The 13,410-nt window shown below is 43.1% G+C and overlaps 1 protein-coding gene across 3 annotated transcripts in view; it reads left to right on the top strand.

Annotated features, from left to right (window-relative positions):
* ALG5 (ALG5 dolichyl-phosphate beta-glucosyltransferase) overlaps positions 1 to 12,691 on the top strand; it is a 41,002-nt gene extending 28,311 nt beyond the window's left edge. For 2 of the 3 annotated variants that reach the window (XM_053301199.1, XM_053301201.1), the window contains exon 10: positions 321 to 1,574. In XM_053301199.1, the coding sequence (XP_053157174.1) occupies positions 321 to 430 (110 nt within the window). In that variant the 3' untranslated portion in view covers positions 431 to 1,574. Of the gene's footprint in view, positions 1 to 320; positions 1,575 to 12,460 lie in introns of those variants that run through there. The other variant, XM_053301200.1, reaches the window with a different exon arrangement.
* The last annotated feature ends 719 nt before the right edge of the window (positions 12,692 to 13,410 follow it).

A 13,410-nucleotide genomic window follows, 5' to 3' on the forward strand; every position in this document is an offset into this window, starting at 1 on the left:
GATTGCACAGTCCTACTGCTTACTAACTCCCAAGCCAGTCTCTCTCTGTCGCTCATGCGCATACAAACATCTGCTTCCCACCAAGAACACAAAAATTGCTTGTTCCAAGTTTAGTCAGCAAATATACTATCCCATGACATTTTGAGCTAATTACTACATTTCACTTTAGACTTATAACTTTAACTGCTTCAGTGTATATACATTGCAATTAAACAGTCACTTCTACTAAGGCTGAAAGCTGATGAACCTGAAGAAACAGCGATCTCTCAGTCATTTGACAGATTATAATAATTTGTCTTTCCTGTTTTCAATACTCATAGGTTCTAAGTTGGTTCCCTTCTGGAGTTGGTTGCAGATGGGCAGGGACCTTCTTTTTATACGACTGCGATATTTGACGGGGGCCTGGCAGCTTGGAAAAAGAAAAAATTAATTAGATTTGCACTCATCAAAAGGATTGTTTTATATAAAAACTGTGGTGAATTATTTCAGCAATATGAAATAAGGGGAAAGCTGAGGTTACTCTTTATTCTTGTTGTTTTTTGCTGAACGTTGTGAATCTGTTCTTTAAATTGCCAAGAATATTAATGTCCTATAAATGCCTTTTCAAGTATTCTACTTTTTGCAACTGGGGATCAGCTGTTTTACTTTGGTAGCAACTTTTAAAAATTTTGTTCCTTGTTTGCATAAGATACTGTTGGGAAGCCAAGAAAAACATGTGGTTTTAACAAACAACCCATGAATTGCTGTTTTGCTATAAGGCCTGTCACTGGAGCTATCCAAAACATTGTTTGTGTATTTATGCACAAGAGAAATCTCTTGAACATACAAGGTGGTTGCCTTGATTGAAATAGGGGATAATCCCCAAAATCAGTGGATTTGAATGTTTGCTGCCTTAAAGTTACTGGACACTGAAATTTCCAAAACTGCAGCATCCTTTTTCTAGGAGTACAACAGATGAAGCAAAGTTGGACACTTTTAGGTTCTGTTGCTTTTAGTGGAGGAATATTGTACATATGTTGAATTCTCCCATTGAATTTTGCAGGTACAAAAGTGCTTAACTTTAGCTAGTATACACTAAAGGTAACATCTGTGTGAGAGAAGGTATGCTTAATAATGTAAATAAGTTTAAGACCAGGAAATGTTTGTGCAACAGGCTTTGCTGGCATCAGATTTTTACATTAATTATGACCAAGGAGAATTATGATTGTGTACTAAGATTTGAATACAATAGAAAACATCTGTAATTCCAGCAATTTTTCAAGATTTTTTCATATGTATCATATATCAAGGAACATGAAATTTCAAGATGATTCTTTAAGCTGTTTGAGGATCAAACAGCTGAGATCTTTTGAACTGCTTTCTCAGACTACTGCCATATTCATAGTCTAGAATCTAGACTCTTTGTTTCTTATGGGTAAAAGCCAAACAGAACACAATATGCAGAACTGCACACATTTGTTTTAAGATTGGCTTCTATTTCTCCCCACCCCCTGTCCATTGTCACACTACTTCTGTAACAGTATTGTCAGGATTCCCTTAGCTTTTCTGAATGAATAAAGATATATTGAAAAATTCCCAGTCAATATATTAGTCTTTTTAAACTGGCTACTGCATTAACTATAGTAAAGGAATAACCCTTCAGTTTGGGGGTATGTGTTTGGATACATAACATTTAGATTTCATCAAATTCTAGAGCAGAGGCATAGGAAATAATTTTGCTAAAGGTCATTTGAAGTCTGTGACAGATGTTCTAAAAAGACATGTACTTGACTGGTCTTCTGGAAGGGCAAAAGTCTTAAGCCATCCTTACACTTCATGACTCACGCCACCCTCACCTCCCTGCCGTGAAAAAGCCCTATAGATTCAAATCCTACATCTGTGTACCAGCTTTAATTCCCCATTTGTACTGACTTTGTCTGATTGCAGTTTCAGTGGAAGAATTTGGCACAAAAGAGAAAAAGCCTTACCCCGCCCCCCACTCTTATTGCATCCTGGCCAGGTATAAGGAGGAGAAGGGTGTTTTCCTGCTGCTGGCTTTGTGGTCTCTATGTGGTTACATGTATGGGAATTCTGCATATCAGAAGATGAAAGAGCTTTGCATCCCCTAAACACTAAGCATGTTCTTGCATTCTGTTTAGATGAAACTTCATATTTATCAGTAAACAATATTGTTTGGTACTGAGGTCCATGCAAGGGCAAAAATGTTTTCTCCTAGCCTCTGGCCCACAGGGTAACTAATGATAACCTTAGCATACCAGCTAGCTAAGAAATGTCTTGCTTTGTTAATAAGTCATTTCACCAGAGTGGTCTCATCCACTGCTGCTGATGTGAGCAGCATCCCACTTCATGCCCTATGCAAGGTAGCTACTTGGTGAATGTCACTGATGCTTATTAAGCACTTTTTCCTGGATAAGAGGGCCAATGTTCTTTGGGCCACTGTGCAAAACTGGGTGCAGGGCTGGATGGACCTAATCCAGCAAGGCTGTTCTTGTGTACCCAACAATCCCCAACCCTGCTGGGCTTCCATTCATTCATTCATTCATTCATTCTATAGATCTAGTATTTATCTACAGAGTAAAGAGGGCATGGTAAAAATCACTTAGCTTTAATATATTATGTATTCACCTCCTGGAAAGCTTTTGTTAGTAAATTTGATATAGATACCTGCAATGTTTACACACAATACTTCAGGGCAGGGTGGGTGGTCACATTTGTGAAGAGTAAAAGTCATTGATGAAACAGACCTAACTTTTTCTCTAATTTTCACAGCAGATTATACTGTTGAACAATATTCAGCAGTCTCTCCCTGGCATCACAGCAGTTCAGTCATAGCTTTTTAGTAGAATCCAATTAAATGATACAAATAGCCTTTAGTATGTGTGAGATCTAGAGCAGGGATTCTCAACGTTGGGTCCCCAGATGTTATTGGACTTCAACTCGCATAATCCCCAACCAAAGGCCACTGGGGCTGGAGATTATGGGAGTTAATAATAATATTAATAAGTCCAATAATATTTGGAGACCCAGCATTAGATTAGATTAGTTTATTACATCAAAGATCAGCAATACAATTTAAAACTTTACAGAAAAGTACGAATACGAAGAATACATAAAATAACAATCAGAAGGAGAACAAATCCCATTTGCATATAAAGATAGCTGTTATCCAACATCCTAACCAAGCCAAGAATCTAGAAGACAGGGCAGGAAGTTAGTTGCTGTTGAGTCCTAATAGCAATAGAGCAGAACTTAGCCACCTTATATGCAATAGAAGGAATTTTATCTGCAAGTAAAAAAGCAACATAAAATTCTTCTGAACGACCAGGTAAAGATAATACAATTGGAGTTAATAAAGTCTGTCGTATGTCCCTGTAGAATAAGCAATGCAACAGAACATGTTGTACATCTTCAACATCCCCTAGACCACAAGGACAAAGTCTGTCACTCCTTGGGACCTTCAAAAATCTCACAGAAAGCACTGCAGAATCGTGTCTCGTCCTGAAAAAAGCCCTTTGATGGCGGGAGTAGATTAAGGTTTGTAAATAAGAAGACGAACCTCCAAAAGGAAAATCAAGTCTCCTCCTGATGTAGTCAGAAATAAGACTAAGGTCATTCTGATATTCTATGTCCAGAATTCTTTGTTTCAACACCTGTACAGCCTGGTCATAATTTAAGAGGGAAAGGTAATCTTGAGAAAGGCCCAGGGCTGAAATTTTATTCTGGACAGCTTGCATCCAAGATGACTGAAATCTATCAGCCAGGAACAGAGAGATCCAGCCTTGAGGGGGAAAATTGATCTTAAGACAATAGATTAAGATTAAGATCCATGCCCTGGCTTCAATTCTCTGAATCCCCAATTCGAGTCTCAGCACCGCGTTAGAAGAACATCTGGGGGCTCTAAGAACTGCCCTGATGAATTTAGATTGCGCAACTTCCAACGTCCTATAAGAAGGGTACGGGCCAAGTTGGGCACCATAAAGAAGCTGATTCCTAGATTTGGCTGCAAATAACCTTAGGGCAGCTGGTATAACCTCACCACCCTTGGTACAAAAGAATCTCAAAATGGCAGCGGAACTCCTTCATGCCAATTGAGTTACATGGTCCATGTGGGCCTTCCAAGACCTTCTGGCATGAAGAATCGCACCAAGATACTTGTAGATGTTGACCTGCTCGAGTCGATGGCCCTCAATGGACCAATGCATCACTCTAGGCCTTCTAGTGACCCAGCATTGAGAATCCCTGATCTAGACTCTCTTGCATTTCTGTACTAGCATGTATTCAATATGGCTTACATGTTTTATTTACAAAACAGTGAAACAGCATATTGAACAGCCAAGCAATGTTTTTTTCTCAGTCCAAATCGTACCATGTCTTATTCTGACCACACTGGTTTTTTTCATTTTTTAAATGACCATTGTGAAAAATGTCAACTTTAGTTTTATCATAATTAATTGTAAATTTGTGTGTCTAGACTTCTGAGGACTATTTAGGAATGGGAGAATAAGACCAAAGTTTCCAAAGTGGTTTTGCGTCGATATGAATAAAATTGCTCTCTGTCCCCAAAGGGCTCACAATCTAGAAAAGAAATATAAGATAGATACCAGCAACAGCCACTGGAGGGATGTTGTGCTGGGGATGGATAGGGCCAGTTGCTCTCCCCCTGACAAATAAAGAGAATGACCACTTTTAAAAGGTGCATCTTTGCTCAGATAGCAGGGGACATAATAAAAGGGAGATTCTTCTGCCAGAATCCTGGAGGCAGGGCATGGGAATTTATAATATGAACTGGACTATATTGTTCACAAAAACCAATGGAAAATAGAGTGCCACGATAACCTTTGTTTTGTGCCTGTTAACCGGAATTGACCAATAAAAGAACCTGAAGGGAGAGTGTACTCACTTTCTGCGAGGTACAATAAATGCAAATGTTTGTCACTGTTAAATAATTTAACCACCAGCATTAGCTGTCAACTATGATGTGGATGTCCACTACAGATCTATCAGACAGAGGCTACCTCTTCTTGCTACACAAGGGGGATCACAGTTCTTTTGTGAAGAACTGGTTCACATCCTTGGGAATCAGTGTTCAAACACCAAAACTTTGAAGTATGAATTGCACATAATTTGTGGTTAGAGTGTAGATTTTATCTAATTCAGTAGGGGTAGTTATCATATGGACTGTCAGTCTCATCCTGCAGCCTTCAGCAGGTGGTGTTGGAGCTCCTGTATGTATCATGGAACTGTAATAGGTATCTACAGTACAATGTATTTGTCAATGGGAAGAAGAGGATGGAAGTACAGAGGAGGTGGTTCACGAGCTACATTTTGCCCTGGAGGGTATTATGAGGTAGAGAGAGCTGGAGCAGGTTGTGACGTGTCTCCTGGGTTTTTTGAGGACTGGAGACAGAACCGCACATTTGGTATAGTAGTTCTAGCATGGTTGACAGATTTGTTTTGTGAAATGTAGTCGCCGAGGAGCCAATTTGAAAGAGGAGCTGGCGCACAAGGAGAAGGGCTTCTTAATACCTTTCCCTCATGCTGTTTTGCGGCAGAAAGTCTCTTCTCCCCCCCCCAGGTAATTTTATCTCCACGAGGGAAGGCATATGGAGATCCATATCTTTTCCCCATCGGGAGAGTGAATGCATCTACATGTAAAATGTAGTGCCGCTTCGAGTGATAGGATATTGATTGGTCCTGGATGTATTAATAGTTCCTTGTCCAGTAGGTGGCAGTCACGGAGCACAGTCTAGCACTGCCTGGCCATTAAACAGCAGGAGCGGACAAAGGATGTTGGCCACAGCAACAACGGCGGAAAGAGGAAGTTCCCCATCGACACCGGTGAGGAAGAAACTGTGCCAAGCACGGTAGCAAAGGGTGATGTGATTATTCACAAGCAGATGTTCCATGCCCGTCACGTGCAAAATGCAAATGTACTTCGTCAGTCCGTTGGCGCGTGGTAGAATTCGCATGCCAGTAATCTGGTGCACGACGTGGGACGCTGACGTGCTGCTGGCACGCATGAATGGATTGATGTAGTAGATAAATGTATTAGCATGCGATGAGGAGAGCCTGTGGAATGCTCGTGCACTCCAGATAAGCACTGTATTTGTTGTTGGCCAACATACTTCTATACTTCTTTCGACCATAAGGGCAGAGAAGACTAGTTTTAACTGACGTGGTAAACCTGTTCCTGACCTGTACCTGCTCTGTCTGCTCATATGATGGAATGTGCATGCTGATTCATTTAAAAAGATGGCTTGCCACCGAAAACTAGCGTTTCAGGAAGAAGGCTAGGCTAGGCCCGAATCCTCCTCTATGGTATATATGTTCTCTCTTTCTTTCTCTCGCTATCTAACATTCCACACCAGCTGGAGTGTAGGAATGTTGGACTTTTGCTTATATATGTTGGGGTTCAGATGTGTGTGCCTTCCTAAGCCTGGATAAAGCGTCTTAGACTGCACTGCAGGCGAATTCATATGAAAAATACACTTCTTTCAATTTATGCCGTCTTACTAACGCCTAACGTGCGAATGCCTGCTAGTGTGCACTCCTGCTGACACAAGAGTCCTCCTGTCCCTGAGGGACCTGATCTCGGCACGGGCCAAGCCCTCTCTCGCAATCCCGGACTCCCCGGGGGGGGGGTGTCTGGCCACTCCTAAGATGGCTGCTTCCTTGGTCCTCTCCTCTGCCCTTCCTGGGCTGGCCGCCGCACAGGTGTAGTATCACTTTGCCATATCCATCAACAAGTGGTACACTGTAGGGCTTTCTGATAGGCTGGTGTGTTATTCTTGTTGGAAATTCTCTGTGGTGAGAGAATCCCTTTCTCTTTATAGCAGAGTGCACAGAAGCACAACACAGCGGATTAGTTAAGCATGCATGTTTGCTGAGAGTAAAGTAACTTGGAGCCAATTCATAGTTTCAAATCAATATAAAAGGCATTTATTAAGGAACTCCATTCTAGATAGGAAAGTGAGGATTTAGGATCTCTAATGTATCTATCTAGCTGGATGCAGATGGATTCTGCATCCTCTCTGCACATATGGTGCAGGGAGAGAGGCTTGCCATGTTGCAAGGTAGGCGGGCAGGTAGGAAGAGAGAGGGAGGGAGGAAGTCCCTGAGATTAGCAATCTACACATCAAAGGGATAGCATCAGAGCAGTGGAGAAGTGATGACCAATGTCTTGACCCTCTAGCCCTCTGACTTACAAGTCTGTCCTCCACTGTCTGAGGCAAAGAGACAGCGCAAAGTCCTTTAACTTCCAACACCCCCTCTCGATGTCTCGTGACTCAGCTCACAAGATTCATTTTCTCTCTCAGCTTTTCAAAGCAGGGTCTTGGTAGTGGCTTAGTGAGTATGTCTGCAAGCATTTCATTTGTCGGGCAGTAGATCAGCTTGATTAGTCCATCCTTCTGCAGACTTCTCACTACATGGTACTTCATATCAATATGTTTGGTACTCCTCTTTAAATCTTCTTGTTTGGAGAGTTGAATGCAGCTTTGGTTGTCTTCATGGGCTGGTATGGGCCGGTATGGGCTGTGGTACATCTGTACCTAGGTCCTTCAGTAGTTGAAACAGCCATTGTATCTCGTGACAGCCCTGTGCAGCTGATACATATTCCGCTTCAGTGGTTGATGATGCTACTATGTCTTGCTTTCTGCTTGACCAGCTTATCGCTCCATCTCCATAGAAAATTATGTGACCACTGGTGGATTTCCTTTCTGTTATATCTCCACCCCAGTCTGCATCTACATATGCTTCTAGTTTTGGTTGACTGTTAGCTGGCAGCTTAAGCCTAAAGTGTGCAGTACCCTTTAGGTACCTAACAAGTCTTTTCATTGTATTCCAGTCCTTGACTGTTGGTGATGCAGTCTTTCTACAAAGTAAGCCAACTGCTGTACTAATATCTGGCCTAGTGAGTGTACTAATGTATAAAAGCTTACCCAATGCTTCACGATATCTATGGTTGTCAGATAGTGGCTCAGTTTGATCTTCTTGCTTTATGTAGTTCACTTCCATTGGAGTTGGTGTAGGATTTGCATTTTCCAGTCTGAGCAAGTTTATCAAGTCTTTAATTTTCTGTTCTTGGTTGATGAGGAAACTTCCATCTTTCTCTGTACTTGAATGCCCAAGTAGTGTGCAGTTTTGCCAAGTCGCTTGACTTCCACATCTCTGTTCAGATGATGCATTATTTCCTTGCTGTCATCTGGATTTTCATAGGCAAGAATCAAATCATCAACATACCCCAAAATGTAAGTCCACTTGCCATCTATGTATCTTGTGTATAGACTGGGATCCGCGTTGCTTCTTTTGAAGTTTGCTTGAAGCAGCATATTACATACATAGTCCTCTTCTAGTTCACCATGCAAGAATGCAGTTTTCACGTCTAGGTGTTCAACATGCATTCCTTTGCTAGCAGCAATACTTAACAAAGTCCTTACTGTGGTATGTTTAACCAATGGTGCAAAGGTTTCATCATAATCTTCTTCATATTTCTGTGAATACGCTTTTGCTACTAATCTGGCTTTGTAGCGCTGAATCTCACCATCAGCATCATGTTTGAGTTTGAAAACCCATTTGCAGCCTATAACTTTCCTTCCTTGAGGTAACTTAGTAAGAGTCCAGGTTTTGTTTTTCTGTAGAGCCTCAAGCTCTTCAATTGCAGCTTGTTTCCACTTCTGGGCTTCTGGTTGTGGTAGCTGGGATATTTCCTCCCATGATGAAGGTTCTGGTTGTTCCGCCATTCTTGCAAGGTAGGACAGTCTCGGGGCTGGAACACCTCTGTCTGAGCGCGTTGATCGCCTCACCTCATCCTCTGTGGTCTCTTCCATTACCTCAGGTGCGTCTGGTGGATCGCTGGGGGTCTCTGTGTCGACTGTGGTTGGATCTGGATCTGCTGTCTCCTCCTCCTCAATTCCTCTGAGATCAGGAAGCATAATCCAGGCATCAGGGTGCTTGGTCTGGTTGCTGGCTTCGGTGTAGGCCCCCTCTGAAGGTGTAGCTCTTTCATTCTCATCAAAATACACCTCTCTTCTTATGGTTATCCTGTTGGTGTCAGGATCCAGAATTCTGTAGCCTTTGGAATGTGCTGAGTAGCCTACAAAAATCCCTTTTGTGGCCCTAGCCCCTAACTTAGTCCTTTTTTCCTTTGGGATGTATGAGTAAGCCGTGCTTCCAAAGACACGCAGGTGCGTCATAGATGGCTTATGACCATGCCAAAGTTCATATGGTGTTGTTCCTATAGGCTTTGTGTGCATTCTGTTTTGTATGTATGTAGCAGTCATGATGCCTTCTTCCCAGAATTTCTGTGGGAGGTGTGTGTCAGCAAGCATGCATCTTACCATGTCCAGTAGAGTTCTGTTCTTTCTTTCTGAGATTCCATTTTGGGACGGGCAGTAAGGTACCGTGGTTTGATGCACGATTCCATGTTCTCTCAGGAACTGCTGTGTGGCGTTGTACATATATTCTCCTCCATTGTCTGTGCATAGGATCTTTGGCTTCCAGCCAAATTTGTTGCTTGCCATCGCCACATATCCTTTTAATTTCTCGAGCATTTCTGATTTTTCCTTTAGTAGAGAAAAACACGTGTATCGTGAGAAATCATCTGTTATTGTTAGAAAATATTTTTGATTACCTATGGTTGCTGGTAGTGGTCCAGGTATATCGCGGTGGATCAATTCCAAGGGTCTTCTGGTCTTCCTTTCACTCTGCTTTGGGAATGGCTTGTTTACTGCTTTGAACTCGAGACGACAAACACAGTTAGTTACAATGTCACATGGTACAAAATCAATGCCATTAGCTAATCCCTTTTCCTTTATGTTCTGGATTGACTCATGACTCCTGTGTCCTAGCTGTCTATGCCAGAGTTGCGAGCAGTTTTCATGCAGGCATGACTTAGCAAGGTTCACTTCATTAGGCTGGTATGCCTCAGGTTGTGGTCTTTCTCTGCCTGTAGATTCCACACAATAAAGACCTTTGAATTCAGAGCCTACAAGGCAAATTTCTCCTTTCTGGGTAACAACACATTATCCATTTTTAATATACAGTTCACAGCCTTGTTTTTCTAGCTTGGATATTGAAATCAAGGAGCTTGAGAAGTCAGGGATATACAAAACATCTTTAAGAAAAAATGGTTTAACAGATCCATCCAGCAATTTGCAATACAAAATTCCTCCGCCTTTCTTCTTGGCTTTAACTGTAGTATTATTGCCCAAATGAACAGTCTCTTCAGGAATATCAAACATTTCAGTATAGAAAGCTAGATCATTTGAGATATGCACAGATGAACCAGAATCTAAATAAATAAACTTTTCATCCCTTTGCATTAAGTAAACATTATAATTTCTGTTCCTGTTGGAATATCTTTCTGTATTAAAATCCTTTGTCTGATTGAAATCTTTGGTAAAATCAGTCCTTCTTGTCTGATAAAAAGCCTTTGTCTGATTCTTGGGACAGTTCGCCACCTTGTGGCCAAATTCGTTACACAGAAAACATCTAAAGGCATTACTCCCAGATGGCCTCATTTCAGGAATAGTCTCTCTGCTGGTGGTCATGTGACCTCTCTCTCTGGGCTGAGTTTCTTTGGCGGCAAAGCCAGATTTCTTTGTATGTAAATGTGAGGGCCCCATGCGGTTTCCTCTTGCAGCGTTCCCTCCCCACCTTGGTTTTCGGCTGGAATGATCACTGTTGCTTTAAGAGCAAAGTTACTTGCCAGTTCACTCTCACAGCGTGAATTCAAAATTCTCCTTCTGTTTGCCTCTGAGGACAATGTCTCCACAGCCTTTTCAAAGCTTAGATTGGTGTGAGTTTCCAATTGGCTGATTAAACTGCTGTAGCTGGGGGGCATGCTTAAGAACAGAGCTTCCAGCTTCTGACTTTCTGTAAATTGTTCCCCTGCCTCTCTAAATTGAAAAAAGAAATCTTCCAAAATTCCCACAAAGGTAGAAAAACAGTCCCCATCTTTATATTGGAGGTCTTGCATTTTCTTTCTTAAATTAAAGGTTATAAGTTTATTCGGTCATTGACCAGCAAACTTAAATTAAAGGTGTATGCCCACCCTTTCTTCATATGCAAGGAATCTAGCTTGCTTAGCATTTCCTTTGAGGTTCCAAGATTATATATAGCAAAAAGTAGATTTTTACTCACAGAAGCTGCGACCATCGCTTGAGCTTGAGCATCTCTGCGTAACCATTTCTCTTTGAAAGTTTTCTCAGCATTTGTGGGTCCATCTGGGGGGGGGGGGTCCTCTTCAGTAACGTTTTGGAGTCCTGCTTTCAGTGTAATCCTCAGTCAAGTCTTCCATTCCAAATAGTTGTCTGCATTCAGGATAGTCAGCCTGAGTTTTCCTTCTAGGTATGTAGCCATCCTCACCGGCTCCAAAAGGCAGTTGCTGTAGATTAGCAATTCAAAGTGTCCATGCTAGATCTCAATGGATCTCCTGGAAAAAACCTAACTCTCTAGTTGCAGTACACGCAGCTCAAAATACTGAGCCCATAACCTGTTGGAAATTCTCTGTGGTGAGAGAATCCCTTTCTCATTATAGCAGAGTGCACAGAAGCACAACACAGCGGATTAGTTAAGCATGCATGTTTGCTGAGAGTAAAGTAACTTGGAGCCAATTCATAGTTTCAAATCAATATAAAAGGCATTTATTAAGGAACTCCATTCTAGATAGGAAAGTGAGGATTTAGGATCTCTAATGTATCTATCTAGCTGGATGCAGATGGATTCTGCATCCTCTCTGCACATATGGTGCAGGGAGAGAGGCTTGCCATGTTGCAAGGTAGGCGGGCAGGTAGGAAGAGAGAGGGAGGGAGGAAGTCCCTGAGATTAGCAATCTACACATCAAAGGGATAGCATCAGAGCAGTGGAGAAGTGATGACCAATGTCTTGACCCTCTAGCCCTCTGACTTACAAGTCTGTCCTCCACTGTCTGAGGCAAAGAGACAGCGCAAAGTCCTTTAACTTCCAACAATTCTCCCCTATCCCATCAGATTTCTTCCTGTTTGTAACCACTAGGGATTTCCCTTCCGAGGCCAAGCAGTGCACAGGCGCAGTAGCTGCGTACTGAGACATGCATGGCAGATTGGCTAATTTTAAGCCAAATTGGTCTATTTCAAAGTCGTTTGGCTTTTTAAAAAATTGTTTGGCTATTTGGCTTATTTCTGGCTTTTTCACTAGGCCATAAAAAAGCCAAATAAGCCAGACCATTTTTTTTAGTCACCACGTGCTTCACGTCTCAGCGTGCCTCCGTGACGTCATCACGTTGTCATCAACGTCACACACACACACACACACACACACACACACAGCAACTCCAAGTGTCTCGCGCCTCTCCCTCTTTTTTTCCTGCAGCAGGCTCAGCTGAGAAGTTGAACTAGTAGGAGAAGAAGGGAGGAGCTCACCCCCGTTTTGGCATTTTTTGGTGTTTAGCTTAATTTAGCTTTTTTGGGCTATCTTTCAGATTTTCAATCTGGCTGCACGCCCAGTGGCCCGCCCTGAAACCTCCGTGCTGGTTTGGATAGCCTGGCAGATTCCGACCCCCACCCCCCCAGAACGGAGCCCCCAGGAATGAAGGCACTGGGGGGGGTGCAAAGGGAGAGCGTGTGATTTTTAAAAAAATGATCTATCTTTCTCTGTATCGTGCTTTGCACTCTGCTCCAGTTATTCTATAAAGGGTTGCACATTATCCTGAGCCTTTTTTGTTGTGATTCTTTTTTCAAAGTCGAGCAATGGCACGCACGTTCCTTTTGCCGAGTCAGGCCCTTGGTCCGCTTCTCTGCGTATTGTCTACTCAGCTGGCAGCAGCATGTCACAGTCTGGGGGGGGGGGGCAAAGATCTTAATTTGCTGCCAGCTCGGGCTGCCAGTCCTCTGGGACTGGCCTGGATGATGGATCCCCCGGGAACCCGCAGGATACCCTCCCAGTGACTTGTGAAGGCAGCTCTGGAGGTGCTTAAGGGCTCGAGAGTGCGGGGGAGGGATCTTTAGGAACATAAGCAGCTGCCATAGACTACCGAGTCAATGTTGTCTACCCAGACTGGCAGCAGCGGCTTCTCCAAGGCTGCACTGCAGGCTCCCCCAGCCCTGTCTTGGAGATGCTGCTGCCAGGGAGGGAACATGTGAAGGAAACTTCTGCAAGCAGGCAGGCAGGTGCTCCTCCCAGAGCGGTCCCATCCCCTGAATCTCTTACAGTGGTGCGTGCGTGCGTATACCTGTATCCCTCAGCCTGCAAGGAGCCATTAGCTGTCTGGATGGCCAGCAGGCTTCTGCAGCGAATGCTGCTCCCCAGGGGCGTAGCAAGGTTGGAGTGGGCCCAGAGAACAGATTTTAAAATGTGGCGCCCCCCCCCCCCTCAAAGTCCAGGGCCTCCGCACACCCCAGGCCCCCAAGGATTTAAGTCTGATCTTTCAAA

The sequence above is a fragment of the Hemicordylus capensis genome, chromosome 2, assembly GCF_027244095.1.
Source record: "Hemicordylus capensis ecotype Gifberg chromosome 2, rHemCap1.1.pri, whole genome shotgun sequence".
Taxonomy (NCBI): domain Eukaryota; kingdom Metazoa; phylum Chordata; class Lepidosauria; order Squamata; family Cordylidae; genus Hemicordylus; species Hemicordylus capensis.